At 44.2% G+C, this 17,470-nt stretch overlaps 1 protein-coding gene across 1 annotated transcript in view; it reads left to right on the forward strand.

The window, feature by feature from the left end:
- Positions 1-17,470, forward strand: part of LOC119648454 (serine protease nudel) — an 87,750-nt gene that overhangs the window by 18,105 nt on the left and 52,175 nt on the right. Inside the window, exon 5 of the mRNA XM_038050211.1 lies at positions 16,820-17,456. Within this exon, the coding sequence (XP_037906139.1) occupies positions 16,820-17,456 (637 nt within the window). The remainder of the gene's footprint in view (positions 1-16,819; positions 17,457-17,470) is intronic.

The raw sequence follows: 17,470 nt of genomic DNA on the forward strand, positions 1-17,470 counted from the left end.
CTGAAGCGTCTAGCTTCCGTTATTGCAGGTATTACGCATTAATAGCACTAGATCAATTTTCTCTATATTACCGAAAATCTGGAAATGCAGGTATCTCAACGCCAACATCAAGTTGTAGGTGTTTCGCGGCAATGTTCACCTGGAAAGAGGCGGTTACGCGGAAGCTCTAAACTTTCATCAACTCATATCGGTGTCTTGTTATCAGATTATTCTGGCCTGAGACAATAACAAATGAGGAACTTTGTCGATGATGGCGCATTGATATGGTTGAGGCGCTTTGCCCATATCAAGATTTATTGCAACCATCGATCCATGGAAGCATGTACTGCCGCAAGGCCTTTTTTCGATCAGCAGGAAAATAGACCCCCCCCCCCCCCCCATATTAGAAAATGAAAATATGTTTTCTTACGCTGAAATAGTAGTTTGACCTGCCCAATTACCATATCCGTTGAAAAACAAACAATTCGGAAGGCTCATTTGCTAATTATAATGGTTTAAAAATTGAATTCTCAGAATGCGGTGATGGGCCGACACTTCATGTGACGTCATCGAGCGAGCAATTTGAATTTTATCTACGTAAAAGCATCCGGTTTAGTGTTTGTTGGTTGTTACTTTTGCAGTAATCAATCAGTATTGCTTGTACAGCAAAACACGAAATAGTATTTCCCTGCCCTCCTTGGCATTTGCGGAAACTAATTTGGACAATTTTATATTTTTATGAGTAATTGCCGCTTGCCGGTCTATTCAAGCTTCGTGGTTCGAGCGGTGACCCCACACACCCACACACACAGACTGTTTGAATTTGGTTGAAATTTCAAATGCTGATAATTTCAAACACAGTTTTTTTTTTTCCAAAACGGTCTTTGAGAGCTTTGTTAGATTTCACCGCAGAAGCGATTTGCATCATTAGTGAAAATAAGGCGGGGAGTCTATTGCCTAATGGATGCAGTGAGTATTTGCAAGGGCCAAAACTAGTTGCACGAATACGACTTTGGTGTTTGCAGTCTAACTGCTCCAATCTACAGCCCACACCTTAGAATCATCAGAAACATCTTTGCACAATATGACTAATAATTTACATTTTTTTTTCAACAATTAAGTATAATGAGCTCTCTATGGGACAGAATTCCTATTCCAAACATATGCCCGGCTAGTGAATTATGACCAGTCAGAATGCCCACAATACTTCTAAAAGCCTTCCTGATTTTCAACAGGATAAACTTTGCCGTATGTTGGTTTAGTCTTGGCAGGAAAAGGTTGGCATGTTTAGCAGTATTAAGACTCAGCCACCTGCCATTATGGGAAGCTTTATTTTTGATATCATCATCATTAGCCAAATGCTACTGCTCAATGCCCTCAATGCAGCTTGACTATCGCTACAGATTGCGATGCGCCTGCTCTTCAACCGCTCGTCAATCATCTAGGCTGCCGCCCTTAGGATCACATACACTTCAGCCTGAAAAACCGTTGTAAATTGTCCCAAGGGAAAAACTCACTTTTCGTTTTATTCAAGAGGTAGACTCCTGCTCCAGAAATCTTCTGTTTACAGTGAAAATTATTTTGTTTCAGCTTAACCCACCACATTACGGATGTATAAGCGAACATCTATCTAACGATAGCAACACACTATATATCCATATTACTTCTTGAGGCTTACGTCCCTATGAAGATGTTAACGTCCACCTACTCAGTCCATAAGTTGTGAGAGCTCGTTTCATCTTCAGATTCAGATATTTCACTTCTTCGGAGAGTTAAAGGGTTGTATCTCTCATCTCTGGAAGGCAAAGACCATTCAGTTTCCTACTTTTTGTGTCTGTGTCTGTCTGTCCGCATGTCTGCCACATCCGATTTACTCAGAAACGGCTGAACCGATTGTTACGAAATTTGGGGAGAACACATGGTCTACGTGTCTCTTTATATGCAGCGAGTGGCGCCATTTTATGTTGAATTTTAAGGCGGCTCGAGATGTATGCGAAAGGAGGGTTGACATTTTCTTTTCACAGGACATGGTCATGTTGGATATGGAATGAAAGGGCTCATTAGTACTTTTCGAAAGTGGTCTTTTTTCTGATATTGGGTGAAACGTAGGACAGACAGGGCACAAAATGTGTGCCCCGAAAGCTGAAACAGGTCTCCTTATCAGAACCTACCTAACCGAAAAATCTGAAAAAAATCATAGTGATGCAATACATCCCATTCCGATTTCTGCACAAATAAAGCTCATAATAGTATGTTACAATGTTTTAGAAATTTGCCGGAAAGCTCCCCTTAAGTTCGCCCCAGGAGTACAAAATTTGACGTCAGCATATACGATAGTAAAAGACATAATCCTGAAAAGTTTGAAGGGAATCCGACTATTTCAGGTAAATTTATGGGACGCAAGACATGCATAACGACATCATCATATAAAGTGAATTTATATGAACGCTTGGATGGGAGCGTTTTAGTTTTCCTTTTTTGATTTTTTGTAGTTATTCGCATTGCAGTGCCGATTACCCCAAGTAGACATATGTATGTTTGCATACGTAAATGGTAATAAAGCTTGCGGGTAGTAACCAATATAATATACATGTGTGTTCTGGTTACCAGTGGTTGTATTTATGTATATTCTTACGCACGGAGTAAAGCGGAAATGCGTGAAAATGCGTTACATCAATATAGATGCGCACATATATATGCATGCATCGTCATGCAGCAATAGACAATGTTTCTGTATTTAGGATGAACGCAGTATTTATACCGTTGATTTGTATGGACATGTGTGCATATTGTGTCAAATATGACAGAATATTTGATATTCTTAGCTAAGTATGAATGGAAAATCCTGCATAGCCAGTTTCTCACATAAGAAAGTCAGTGCCTGAGACACCAACTGTCAATCAAATCAACGGCGCGTTGTGTATTTGTGTATGACCATAGCACACCTCCTTGAGGGCAGCCTTTCATCGGTTCCGTTAGGTTGGGATCAACACCCAATTCAGCACCCAACAACCTCAACATCATGTTCTGTAGCGGCATCACAGAGCTTTTGGAAGGGCGCTCAGTCAAACGTCCCTTCAATGTCCACAAACACTCCCACCGCATACTCGCCTTTCAGAGTTGCGTCCTGTATTCTTGAAACCAAAAAGTGAAGAGCAGACCTACTGGACTTTCCACGTTGGTAAGCATATTGGTTTTCATTTAGTGGGTGGTCTCTCCAGATATTTCAGCGAAAATGATAAGCTGATCTGTCTGACGTATTTCCGATTATAATAGTAACCTTTCCCAAGCTTAGGTATGAAGACTACCTTAATCTTCTGCCAAGAGGAAGGGAAGTAGCTCAGAGCAAAATATCCGAGAAAAATATTGTTTGCTCTAAGTGCTCTATATGTTACCTTCTGCTGCTACCATTGCTGGATAGATGTCATTCATGCCAGGTGCTTTGAAGCGTTCAAAAGGTAGTATGGCAACTCTTGCCGGTTCATTTGCAGCCACTCTAACTATGTCCCAGTTCCCTTTTGACACCTTCGTGTTGAAAGGTTTGCAGTAACCGTCAATTCTCTTCCTCCCAATTCTGAGGCCTGTTCTTCCGAGTGGTGTACTTCCAACAGAGCCTGCATAGACGCAACTATGGAGAGTCAAACTTGGTCGACTCATCTTTATTAAGGGCTCTGCACAGCCAGTCTTCATTTTAATCAGTCTTCATTTCTATTGCTTTTGCAAGCACGATATAGAAATCATCTTGTTGATTTCCTGAGCTTTTGCAGTTTTCAGTTCCACCATGGAACCGTTTTACCGCGATGACCTCGGGAAATAGGACAAGCCTTTTCAAAGCACTCTAAAAGTATATGATTCAGAATTTCCAATTGATTTTTTTCGCCAAAGGAGTCTGTGGCGCGGCAGGATCTGCAGCATTCGAAATTTATTTCGGATGTTGCGGATGCGGACGGGTAGATGGCGCTGAACGTGGAAACTCTCCACTCACGCGTTTTCAGAACGCACCGGGGAAGTGGAGAGCCAGCGGTAAAAAAGTGCCGTTGGTTGGGACAGTAAGGGCCGCATGGAAATAAGTCGGTCTCTTCTGTTCCCAACCGCGAGACAGATCACTTCAGCGCGAGTAATAAAAAAAGTATTGTAAGAATTAAATAAAGTAAATCAAGTCAAATCTTTACAAGTCCAATCTTTTGATTTCTTTCAATCCGATCTCGACTTTTCTATTACGAAAATTCCCCGGGCATCTCACAAGAGCGAGCTTATCGTGAGAACAGTAAAGTTTCGATTCCGCCTCGTGAAGATTAGTTAAAGTGGTGACCCCGAAGAACAGCATCCTTGGGAACTCCAGCATCAGCGATCCCAAATAAATCGTTCCCACCAGTTACTCCGCAACAAACAACAAAGAAAGGATCGCAGTGTTTTCCCAAAATCTCGATCTTCAGCCCGGTGCGCGTAGCACATTCAACGGATTGGCACTTTTCTCGCCCGAAAACGAGTCTTGCTTTCGCTGCGTTGCTACAACGTCGGGGATAGTACGAAAACATTTCGCTCAGTCATCGCATCGCGAGCTAATCACCCAGCGCGCCCAAGTAGAGCCGAGCGCGCCCACGGCTCGAGCTGTCTAAGTGCCACCGGCGGACATTTTCGTCGCCCTTTCCTCGTTGCTCGGCCGGTCAAGTCAATCAACTGTCGAATTGCGGAACTGGGAACTCACAGGAAGGAAACGGCAGGTAGAGTCACGTAGCAGGGGCAGGAGTAGCCGCGGCAACGATCAGCAGTAGCGACTGCTTATCGCATTCACGCCAGCCCGAGCCGGGAATCAACAGATCGGAGAGCTGTCCGGCCGTCATCCGCCCAACTTAAGCAGCAGCAGCAGCGGAGCCAACGCATTCCGGAACTCTTGCTTCCTTGCAGCCGAGCGGAAAATCGATAAATTTTCAATTGAAGAAGTGTTTGCGTATTCTCATCAGCCTTTGTCAAAATAATTGTTTGAAATTGAAATATTATTTAAAGAAAAAGTGACAATAAAATTAAAGCCGCTGCAAGAGACGGCGTTGAGGTGTTTCAAATCGCAAGTTCTCTGTTTTCCCGGTGTTTTTGGTCTGCGCTGGAGAGCGTCCGCTTCGGTCGTCGTTTTCTTTTTCTCGTTTCGTGCGTGCATTTGTGGGTGCGGCCTGCCGTGTCGGTGTAAATTTCACCGCGTTTCAGTATAAACTCACCGCGTCTGCATCACAATATCGTACTTCTCGTTAGGAAAAATGTCGTTTGAAAATAAAGACGCGGCAGGCCCATCGGACCCACAAGTGACCGCCCTCGCCGTACGCGTTCCTCCGTTTTGGCGTCGGAACCCCGAGCTGTGGTTCGTGCATTTGGAAGCACAGTTCCAAATGTCCGGTATCACATCGGACGCGACCCGTTTCAACTACGCGGTGGTCGGCCTGGACGAAGAGTCCATACTTCTGGTGTCCGACGTAGTGAAGTCGGCATCGTATGCTCAGCTCAAGAGCGAGTTGATCAGGCGCCTGTCGGCAAGCGAGTCGGCAAAATTAGACCACTTGCTGGCGGGTTTAACGTTGGGTGATCGAACTCCCAGCCAATTGCTTCGTGAAATGAGGCAATTGGGTGGGAGCAAGATCGGCGACGACCTGATCAAGTCGCTCTGGCTGCGTCGGCTCCCGGAGGGCACCCAGGCGATCCTAGCATGCGTCTCCGGTTCCTTGGAGGAACTAGCAGCAACGGCCGATCAAGTACAGGAGGTGTACGTTCGCCCAACCATAGCGGCCGTTCAACCACCGTCGGATGAGGTCGGCGACTTACGGCGCGAGATCGCGGCCTTAACTGCCAGCGTGGCCGAGATGCGGGCGACGTTGGACGCTCAGCGTTCGAGTGCCAGGCCGCGAGCTCGCTCACGGTCTGCCACACGAAAAGGGCGTTCGGGTAGCAGGTCGTCAAGACAGCCTGCGGACCAGGGTATTTGCTGGTATCATCGTAACTTCGGAGACAAAGCGACAAGATGTACGCTACCTTGCAAATTCGCGCCTACCACAAAAAACTAGGTCCGCGGGGGGTCTTGGCGACGGCCACCCAGAGCGCAGCGCCACGTCGCCTAACTATTTTCGACCCCCTCAGCAGGCGCAACTACCTCGTCGACACGGGTGCGGAGGTTTCGGTTCTTCCCGTACCCCAGCATCATCGACTATATCCACAACCCCTCAAACTGGCGGCAGCAAATTCATCCCGCATCAATACATACGGGTACAGGCAAGTGGACGTGAGTCTTGGCTTGCGTAGGACGTTTCCGTGGCGTTTCATCCTGGCGGATGTCAGCTTCCCCATATTAGGCGCAGACTTCTTGTGTCACTATGGGTTGCTGGTGGACTTGCAACATAAGTCCCTTATAGACCCCACAACCAAACTAAATTCGTCGGGCCAAATGGTATCTCACGCTGACAATAACCTTTCCGTTCTTTTGGAAGACATCTCCGACTCTCGTGTTCGGACACTCCTCCAAAAGTTCAGCCAGATAACTACCGAATGTAGTCTCTCGAAACCAGTAAAGCACAATGTGCAGCACCACATAAATACTACTGGTTCCCCGATTTTCTCAAAGGTGCGTCCTCTACCACCCCAGAAACTGGCTATCGCGCGGAAAGAATTTGAACAACTTGTTCAACAGGGTATCTGCAGGCCCTCAAACAGCTGTTGGTCTTCCCCTTTACATATGGTCCCTAAGCCAAATGGCGAATGGCGTCCCTGTGGGGATTACAGAAGGCTAAACGCACAGACTGTTCCTGACCGATATCCGATTCCACTCATCCACGACTTTGCGCATCACCTCGCGAATTGCCGCATCTTTTCGACCTTGGACTTAGCCAAGGCATACCACCAAATCCCAGTAGCTCCTGAAGACATTCCAAAGACGGCAATATGCACACCCTTTGGACTCTTCGAGTTCACCCGAATGACTTTCGGATTGTGCAATGCGGCGCAAACCTTTCAAAGGTTCATTCACTCAGTCCTGCGAAACCTCGATTTCTGTTTCGTCTATTTGGATGATGTTTTGGTCGCTTCTTCTACTGAGTCTGAGCACTTAGCCCATCTCGAGTGCATTTTTCAACGTCTCCTTGAGGCCGGTTTAGTCTTAAACGTTGAGAAGTGCAAATTCCTTCAAAAACAGGTGAGATTCCTCGGCCACTCCATTTCCTCTGAAGGAATACTGCCCGACCCAGACAAGGTGCAAGCAATCACAAGCTTCCCGCGTCCAAAAACAGTGAGGGAGTTGAGGAGGTTCTTGGGCATGCTAAACTTCTACCGTCGTTTCCTGCCCAAGGCCGCCCATCACCAGTCCGTTTTGAACGCGTACTTGTCTGGCCCCAAAACAAAAGACACACGAGAGATTGTGTGGTCTGAAGAGGCTGTCTGCGCGTTCAATAAATCCAGACAGCAACTGGCTGATGCTACACTTTTGGCATTTCCTCATCAAGATGCACCCCTAGCCGTTTTTGTTGATGCCTCCGACATCGCAGTAGGTGCTGCCCTTCACCAAAAGGTGGACCAAGTTTGGCAGCCGTTGAGCTTCTTCTCGAAACAGTTGAATCCCGCTCAACGGAACTACAGCACCTACGATCGCGAACTGCTCGCCGCATACCTGTCCATCAAATACTTCCGTTTCTCCCTAGAAGGCAGGCCGTTCACAGTGTTCACGGACCATAAGCCTCTCACGTTCGCTTTGAAACAGAAGCCCGACAAAGCGTCCCCTCGTCAGCTTCGACACCTGAGCTTCATAAGCCAGTTCACGTCAGACATCCAGCACGTGTCCGGGAAGGACAACATTGTTGCTGACGCTTTGTCTCGTGTCTCCGAAGTCAACATCCCCGCCTCACTCGATTTCTCGGCTATTGCCAAGGCGCAAGTGGATGACGCAGCACTTCAGAGCCTCAAGTCCAACCCCAAATACAAATTTCGGGAGTTGCCCATCTTCGGCTCAAACCTCTCGCTCTGCTGCGAAGACTCGGAAAAGGGACCTCGGCCATACATTCCGGCCACATTTCGCAAGGAAGTGTTCCACGCAGTTCACGACTTGGCGCATCCCGGCATCAGGACAACAAACCGGTTAGTCACCGGAAAATACTTCTGGCCCTCCATGAACAAGGATATCAATTCCTGGGCCAGAGAGTGCATCGCATGCCAGAAGTGTAAAGTCTCCAGGCATGTAAGGAAAGAAGTGGGCTCATTCCCCCGCACTACCAAGCGTTTCCACACAATACACCTCGACATAATAGGGCCTTTGCGAGACTCGCACGGTTACAAGTATTGCCTCACAATCATCGACAGGTTCACGCGGTGGCCTGAGGCAATACCTCTGAAGGACATTACGGCGCAATCTTGTGCCGAAGCCCTCTGCCGAGAGTGGATACCGCGCTTTGGCGTCCCTGCAGTGATCGTCACTGACCAGGGAATGCAATTTGAGTCCACCCTTTTCTCCGAGTTAGGCAAACTCCTGGGTTTTAAACGCCAGCGGACCACTGCATACCACCCGCAGTCCAATGGGATGCTAGAACGTTGGCACCGGACGCTGAAAGCCGCCATTATGGCACGCGACGACCCGTCCTGGACTCAAGTCTTGCCTCTCGTCCTACTCGGCCTTCGTACAACCCGCCGAGAGGAATTTGCTGCCAGCCCCGCGGAGCTGGTTTACGGGGAGAACCCAAGACTCCCAAGCGATCCGGTCTTCGACAAGAGATCGGGTCTCACGGAGTCGGGGTTGGTGCGTCTGCTGAGGGACAATCTCCGTCGCATCAAAGCGCCACCACCCACTCGACACTCGTCCATACCTGCTTGTTCGCCCAAGGAACTGGACACATGCACGCACGTGCTGATCAGGACGGATGCCGTCCGGAAGCCGCTGCAGCCTCCATATGAGGGCCCGTACCGCGTTCTCGAGCGGGGAGAACATTTTTTCCAGCTCGAGATCGGTGGTCACAAAAAGGCGGTCTCTTTGTCCAGGCTGAAACCCGTGTGCGCCCCGAAGCAACGTCGTGTCCGCTTTGTGAATTAACGGCGAACGAAGTTCGGGGATCCGTCGCCGAAACCCCTAGGTTTCGTCTGGGGGCGGAGTGATGTGGCGCGGCAGGATCTGCAGCATTCGAAATTTATTTCGGATGTTGCGGATGCGGACGGGTAGATGGCGCTGAACGTGGAAACTCTCCACTCACGCGTTTTCAGAACGCACCGGGGAAGTGGAGAGCCAGCGGTAAAAAAGTGCCGTTGGTTGGGACAGTAAGGGCCGCATGGAAATAAGTCGGTCTCTTCTGTTCCCAACCGCGAGACAGATCACTTCAGCGCGAGTAATAAAAAAAGTATTGTAAGATTTAAATAAAGTAAATCAAGTCAAATCTTTACAAGTCCAATCTTTTGATTTCTTTCAATCCGATCTCGACTTTTCTATTACGAAAATTCCCCGGGCATCTCACAAGAGCGAGCTTATCGTGAGAACAGTAAAGTTTCGATTCCGCCTCGTGAAGATTAGTTAAAAGTCCTTAGTCGCCAGAAAGTTTATTGAACTTTGTCCAATCCGTTTTCCTAGGAGTCCGTCTTTGCATTATCGACTGTTATAACGGGGAGAATGAGACTTCCTCTAGCACTCGCCAATCTCTAATCAAAATGCAGATTGCTAGGTCAATTACTTTACTTCTTCACGTAGGGGCGCACCCTACGTTCGCGGTCATCAGACCAGCTGAAGTGATAAAAAAAACAAAAACAGTTTCTTTCCTCGAGGGTTGCATCTGCTACTGGCCCAACAAATATGCTGAGCGATATTAAGAGTTCAAGGCCACTTGATGCTACATATACTACCAGATCCCCTGATTCTTGCGTCGACGGAGGATACAAAGAATCATGGGGTAAGTAGGCAGAGGCAACTATGACGTTTCTCCTCTTATCATTAACCTGGTATTGTAAGTTGACCGCAGCAAGGTCCTGGGAACAAATTGTCTGAGCATGGTTGCTTTTAGCAATTTTAACATTGGGACGCAGACTCTACGCCTAAGGCTCTCTTCAAAAAAGATCCTAATCCCCTTGACTGATCCAATACCACAGATTTTGTTAAAACGGACACATGGCTCTTGTACCAGAAATATATAAGGACAGTCCTGCAACTTTGCTGCCAGTAGATAAGAAGAGACTTTGGCATGCTGCAAATTAATTTTACTAGATCTTATATTGTGTAGGCTAGTATCAGAATCACCACTAACTGAAAAGTTTGCTGCGTTCAGTGTGCACCTCACCGCGGCTACTAGCTTGTCCCCACTTTCCGTCGAAAATTCCGCTTTCTTGCGTCCGATTTCTCTGTATGTCGCCAGACTTGGTGGTGTAGCGACGTCCATGTCCTCATTCCCAAGAAACTTCGCCTTCTATCGCAGTGCCTTCCGTTGTTGTTGGCTGGAAGCCCTCCTAGGTTTACGGTGTCCGGGCTGCATGGATCTGTTTTTACATTCAGAAATTAGACCAGTTGCGTCTACATCACCAGCTTCCCTTTCTTCAGCTTTTCTTGGTAGAGGCAGAGGAGACGGGCTGGACCTTCCTAAAAAACTCACAATTTCCCACTCCCTTTATAATTTAATCCCAGATTTGATACCATTTTCGGAAACTACATAAAATTTCTTATAAATTGATATTTTTTCAATTGCAAAGGTCATCATCATTTGGAAGATATAATTGTTTAAACTTTAAAGAAATTTGAAAGCCGATTTTTTATCTAAATTGCGTTATTATAACGGTGCTTTAAATTTATAAACCTGCCAAGTTCATAAAAGTTGCCCCATTATGTTAGTTTTCAAATTACATGTAAACATGATGGGCTTAATTATGGAAAATTTAGGAATAATCTGCATCAAATGGGAGAAAAGGTGGGGTTGATACGGAGCAAATTCACATATACTCGTATATAGTAGTTCTAGTCTTTTGGCGCATTTATTCTCCATTGTTCGCATCTAAAACTACCATTTTTAAAATAATCCGGTCCATATCAAGACCACGGTTTCGCCCATTTAATGCATAATGTTCTTAAATTTCCCATAATTAAGCTCATGTAAAAGTTGTCATTTGAAAGCTAAAAGAATGAGGCAACTTTTATCAACTTTACAGGTTTGTAACTTTAAAGTATTTTTACATTAATTTACTATATATTAAAATTTAGATGAAAAACCGATTTGGGAAATGTTTTTAAAAATTTGAAACTTTGCCTTCAGAATGATAATGAACTTTCTAATTAATTCATAGTTCAAAATTAATAAACCATTAGCTTAATCCCAACTACAATTTTATTTTATTATGTATATATATATATTTCGGGAGCATTAGCTAATTAGCTTTGTACTGATGAAGGGAGTAAGTTGCTCCCGAAATATATATATACATAATAAAATAAAATTGTAGTTGGGATTAAGCTAATGGTCTATTAATTTTGGACTTAACTACAAACAGAAGGCGATATCTAACATGTAATTCATAGTTTCCGAAAAGTATCGAATCTGGTATTAAATGATTTAGTGAGTGGGAAGTTGTGATTTTTTTTGGAAAGGTCCAGGTTTTTGGGCATTATTCACGAAAAACGCTATAATTCTGTAACGGTTCAAGATAGAATGCCTATTCCACGGACCAATTTTCCTCAAACAAGTGGTACCATCCACCACTAAAATTTGTACCATCATGCTCGCGACGAATGTGCCTTATGAAGATAATGATCCTTTTAACTGGGTACGAATCACCTCAGAGTCTGTTTAGAACGTAAAAGAACATTATTCCACTGTAATTTCTGGTGGGCTGGAGTGGCAAGCTTGGTAGTGAGTACAGTAACTTGAAGCTCGAACCGCCGTATCCACAGTATACCTAATAGGCAGTACCAACACTAAGTCGTCCGGACTTGCGAATGTATTGGAAAAGCTTATCCGTACACATCATAGACCTTCAACATCTAGAGTATCTACATCTGGTTTAGTGCCTATGGTGTGTACGGATAATAATAATAATAATAATCGTTGGCGCAACAATCCATGTTGAATCAGGGCCTTGAAGTGTGTTAGAGCACTTCATTCAAGACCGTAACGGTACACTAGGAGGCAATGTGGTCGGCATTGCGCTCGCCCGAGATTATTACCCTGATTTGACTCAGGTACTCATTTACAGCTGAGTCGACTGGTGTCCGACGTTAAATCACGATACAAATTCCACTGCCACCAATGAGATTTGAACCGCGACCTTCCGTACGACAGCCTTGCGCTCTAACCACTCAGCTATCCGGACACATAAGCTTCCCCAATACATTCGCAAGTCCAGTCCATTAAGTGTGGGTACTACTTATTAGATGTACTGTATTTTAGTTCGCTACCTATCACTTAACACTTAGAAGTCTCATAACCGTGGTATCGTCACTATGCAGTGATCGCAAGTACAAAGCTTTCCCAGAAGTCTTCTATGATGCATCGATAAGTGCAAGTAATTCGATGTTTTTCGGCTTCTTTCCAGAAAATACGACATATGCCTTTGAAATTTGATGTCCTCCAGGCATTATAACTCTTCACAAAATTTAATCTAAAAAGGGTCCATCTCCATGAGTACTGCTACATCCGACTCTAGTTTTAGATTCTATAGTGCTTGATGGAGTATTTTGGTATTGGTCGCCACTGGGCTCATTATTCCACTATCCACTATCTCAGAGAACACTGCTCCCTCGGTTAACTTGCTACCTTTTGGCTTAATAGTTTAAACTGAAAAGTTGACAACTTTTTACTCCGATCACTATATCAATAGTTTTTTAAGGTTTTGTGTAAACCCAAAACCTAATTAAAATCGATTCATGTCACACCCAATTTACTCGAAAACGGCTAAACCAATTATGACGAAATTTGGTAAGGTGTGGTCTGTGAATACCTTTACATATAGTCAGTGCCGCCGTTTTGTTTTGAGTTTTTTTTCCTTGTATATGGTCATTTATATACGTGCGTGCATGTGTACAGTATTCAGTAACAGGCAGTTTTTTCGTCTAGGCTGAGGATAATGTTTATGTTTGTGATATGTATGTCTGGTCGCTTGGAAAAATATAAAGGAATATGTTGGATTTTGTGGTTCTATCATTTATTAAAGCGTTGCATTCATAATTAAGTGACAGTTATAATATTTATTATTTACATACTGCTTTTATGCACACCACGAGCTTATTTAAAAACCTGATATACAGATATATCCCTGAAAGCCGACATGAAGTTAGGGTAGTATCCAACCGGGCTTCTTTATGTGCTACTTTCGGGAGCAAAACAGAAACCAATTGCCGCTCAAAGTCCCATTTTCATAACAAACGTTTCAATACTCTGCCTAAGTGTGATTATACAGCAGGATAAAGGTATCGAAACTCTTGATCCATGATATGCCATTTATGTTCGTTATGGTCCATTTCATTTGTTTAGCTGTTGTACTCATATCTTATAATGATCTTTGACTTTGACTATTGACTTGGTTTTGGTTTCTTAATCGACAACAAATATTTCAGTTGTAGTGGATTACGTCTGACTTTCCTTTCTTTATACGGTTTTGTGAAAAGGAAAACCTTATCTGGCTGTTTGTCTGTCGAAGGCACTTTTTTTAGAAAAGGTGTTACCTTTGACATGAAATTTTCGGGTGGAAATTGTGAATTTCCACGGATTTAGTGAATTACATCATTCTACGCGCTTAGATTTCCCAAGTGATAGTTTGGCATGCGGTGACCACTATGATCCGGAGCCTGTTCTTGGTGAGGTTTAAACAATATTTCGAGCGCTTGGGTTCGATCAGTGGCTGGTTTAAGTCGTATGGCAATGTTACGCCCTCCTAGTTTTCCATGTTATTGCAACGTTTTTCAAACTTCTTATCGAAGTGGAACCTCGTTGTCATATTATCCCTTAGTACCAGTAATTCGGGATGCTGCCTAGAAAGAATATCAATTTTTTTTCCTTCGATTTAGGCAGCCCTCCACCTCATTGGTATTCTCGGGTATTCTGGAACTGTGGCAGATTGAGCACCTTGCGTGTCGGACGCAAGCAAGTGCGAATCGCGATGGACATGAGATCGAAAAACAATTTTTGACAGCGAAAATTGTTTTTCGGTGTCAAGTCAGTCCTCTCTATTAAATTTATATTAAAACTTGTACTTTAATAAATAATAAAATATATTAATTTAATAATATAGTAATTTCAATTACCCATAAATTGGTGACCCCGAGAGTCGCCTACAGTGCTTATCGAATCGTTGCAATCGTATTAAATGTGCAAGTTCTTCGTGTTGAAAGGAAAGTCCAAAGTGGAAGAGCATTTCCAACTTTTCCCCACTGTCACTGGATACAGTAAGCCGAATTTTCTACGCGTCTTTCGAAACCGATCCGTATTTCCGTTCCCACGTCAACAGCAACATTCACTTTTGGGGCCATGCCGTTCGAGTCTGCTGCATCGTCAGCTTTAATCGCCAGTTCCATAACTTCTAGCAAAGTTTCGGAGTCGGTACCCAAGCTAGTGTTTAGCTTTAGGAGCATATCAGCCACTAAGCCAAATCAAAATACTACAATTCGGAATGCTTTGAAAAACCTCACCATTTAAGAAGTCTACAATTTCTCCGAGATCCCCTTAACTTTGTTTCAAAAAGTTGAACAGAAACCAGTATTCCAATTATTCCTTATTATACAATTTATGAATCTGGACACAATATTCAGCTTCAATGGCGACAAACTAGTTAAGAACGCAGAGTAGGTAAGCATATATTAAAAAATCTCCCAAATAACCTTGGACTTCTACTTCACCTCCGCAAAGCTACAGGAAGAAAAGAAAGCTAAAGAAGAACGCAAGTGAGTGACTGAAGAAAAGTTCAACGACTGGCTGGCACGTAAAACCGAAACAAAGCAGCTTAACAGGCAAAATACCGAACACAACAAATGGCAGCAAAGAAAGAATCGCTTACCGATATCAAACATAAACTTAAAGTGGATAAACCTGAATCCGAGTCGAAGCTTAACGCGTGGCTTGTTCTCCCAAGTTTCATAGTTTGTAAAGATCCTATGTTCTTCTGGTAGTATTAAACTAAAACTCTTCAGTCCACAAGAATCGGCGTTACTTCTATTTCTTCAACAAAGGCAGCGCAGGACTATTTTCCTTCCCCTCCGCTCTTTCTGCTCGTTTCACGACTCATTCCACTTGCATGTTCTTTCTCTTGTGGGTTGTTCGCCTCCGCTAACGATGTTCTCTGAAATAGAGACAAGTTCCTCGGTAACTACCGTGGCAGTACGGGTGCAGTCGTTTTAGCGTAGGATCTCGGCAGCATGGTTCTTTCAGCTTGAGGCCCAATTCGCCTTGGCCGGCGTCAAAGCGGGTACACTTCGTTTCAATGAAGCGCTGGTCGGGCTGGACGAGGAGACAGTTGAGCGTGTCTCCGACGTTCTCGAAAATTGCTCTTATAAGCAGCCAGCAGAGCAGCTCATCAAAACCTGTGCTAGTTAGTGAGGCGGCTAAACTTAACCCATTACTGACAGAGTTAACGCTAGGTGATCGTGCGCCAAGCTAGTGTGTGAAATGAAGCAATTGAGCGGTGACAAAGTCGGCGCCGAGCTGCTATAGCCTTTGTGGTTTCAGAGGCTCCCGGAGAGCACACAAGCCATCCTGTCATATTCGGAAGTAGGACTAGATCAAGGTCTAGATCAGCCTCCTGAAATGGGCAATCGGATATTAGGTCATCGGGATCTTCGGCAAGTACCGGAGCACGCTGGTACCATCGTAGGTTCGCCTAAAAACAAAGAAATGTGCCAGCCCTCAATTTCGCACCCAAAAAAAGCAGACTTGCCCGGAATTGTGGCAACTGCTACCCGAAATGCAGCACCACATCGCGCCACAATCTACGACCTCTTGAGCCGGCGCAACTACCTGGTCGATACCGGCACTGAAGTTTCGGTTTTTCCCATATTCTGCATCATAATTTATTACCGGAATCGTTAAAACTCGCGGCAGCAAATTCTTCGTCAATCCGCACGTATGGCTACAAGCAGGTAGACTTGAATTTAGAACTTTGAGTTGTGGCGAAGCGAGCAACTTGCGTGTTGCGGTCGACATGATATCAAAAAACTTTTGACAGTGAAAATTGTTTTTTGGCGTTAAGTCAATTGGAGACAGGAAGAAGCAAGGAGAAGAAGAGCTCCCCTCTATATTTAATTTATATTAAAATTTATTCTTAAATAAATAATAAAATATATTAATTTAATAATATAAAATAAAAAATAGTAGTTTCAACTGCGCATAAAACAATAGGTCTCGAACAGCACTCTCGGAAGCAGATGGGTGGAAGATCGGGGGATTACAGAAATGTCAATTAAATGAAGGGGCAATTCTCAGAAACTACCTGGCTGCCAAAATTGGAAAAATCATGATGTTGCTCTTATATGACATATAGGTCTCGAAATACCTTCCATACCGACATTTGCTCAAATAAAGTTAATTGTATGTCATTGTATTTTTGAAATTTACTTTTAAATTCATGCAACAAGGTAATATATAACATCATACTGGATAGTTTGGTGGAAATCCCACTACCATGAACAAAATTATAATAGGTCAATGTTATCTGTTTCCCGTAAATTTACTCCAACGTAGGACACCATATGTACAATTACGTCTGGGTGGCTTAACGTGAGCTCCCTTCAGACACGGATTGATTTTGTGACCACAATCATTCCATCATAACATACCTTATTTATAAGAAAATAAAATAACGGCCTATGATCTAATTTTGTAATTCTTTATCAAGTATATATGTATAGCCATTTATTATATTCTAGCATGGCAAATCTGCCACAAAGGAATATTCAGCCGTCTCAGCTTCCGTTCTACGCATATAGCTGTATACCGAATGCTCCTATGCCGCAAAGCCAAACCGTGCAGCCATCCTTTCGACACGATTTCACGGGCCTAAATGCTCAAAAAGCTCCAATAGACCATGATCACCCCGACAATATTCCGCAGGAAACAGATATAATCTATTCTATCTACGGGCGTCAGGCTTTTCCCACCCAAAATGATACGAATCGAAACTCTGGTAAACCTTGCCAGCAAAATCAAATTAAATGCACCGGAACCAGTGAATGCATTGCTCGAGAAAGCTGGTGTGACGCAAAGGTTGATTGCGCAGACTCCAGTGATGAAATATCATGCACTTGCAAATCTCGCTTAGTGAGATCAAAAATATGTGATGGGTATGCAGATTGTCCTATGGCCGAGGATGAATTGGGATGCTTCGGATGCGATAAGTTTCAGCTGACATGTTATAATGACGTTGAAGAATTTAACTTGAGGCATAGGTCCACTGTATCAATGTGTTACAATATCCATGAGAAGTGTGATGGTTCAGCCCAATGCTTGAATAAGAAGGACGAGCAGGACTGCAACATGATTGTGGGGCTTCTTGGACATCATTTGGTAAGTTTCAATTA

This window comes from Hermetia illucens, chromosome 2 (genome assembly GCF_905115235.1).
Source record: "Hermetia illucens chromosome 2, iHerIll2.2.curated.20191125, whole genome shotgun sequence".
NCBI lineage: Eukaryota > Metazoa > Arthropoda > Insecta > Diptera > Stratiomyidae > Hermetia > Hermetia illucens.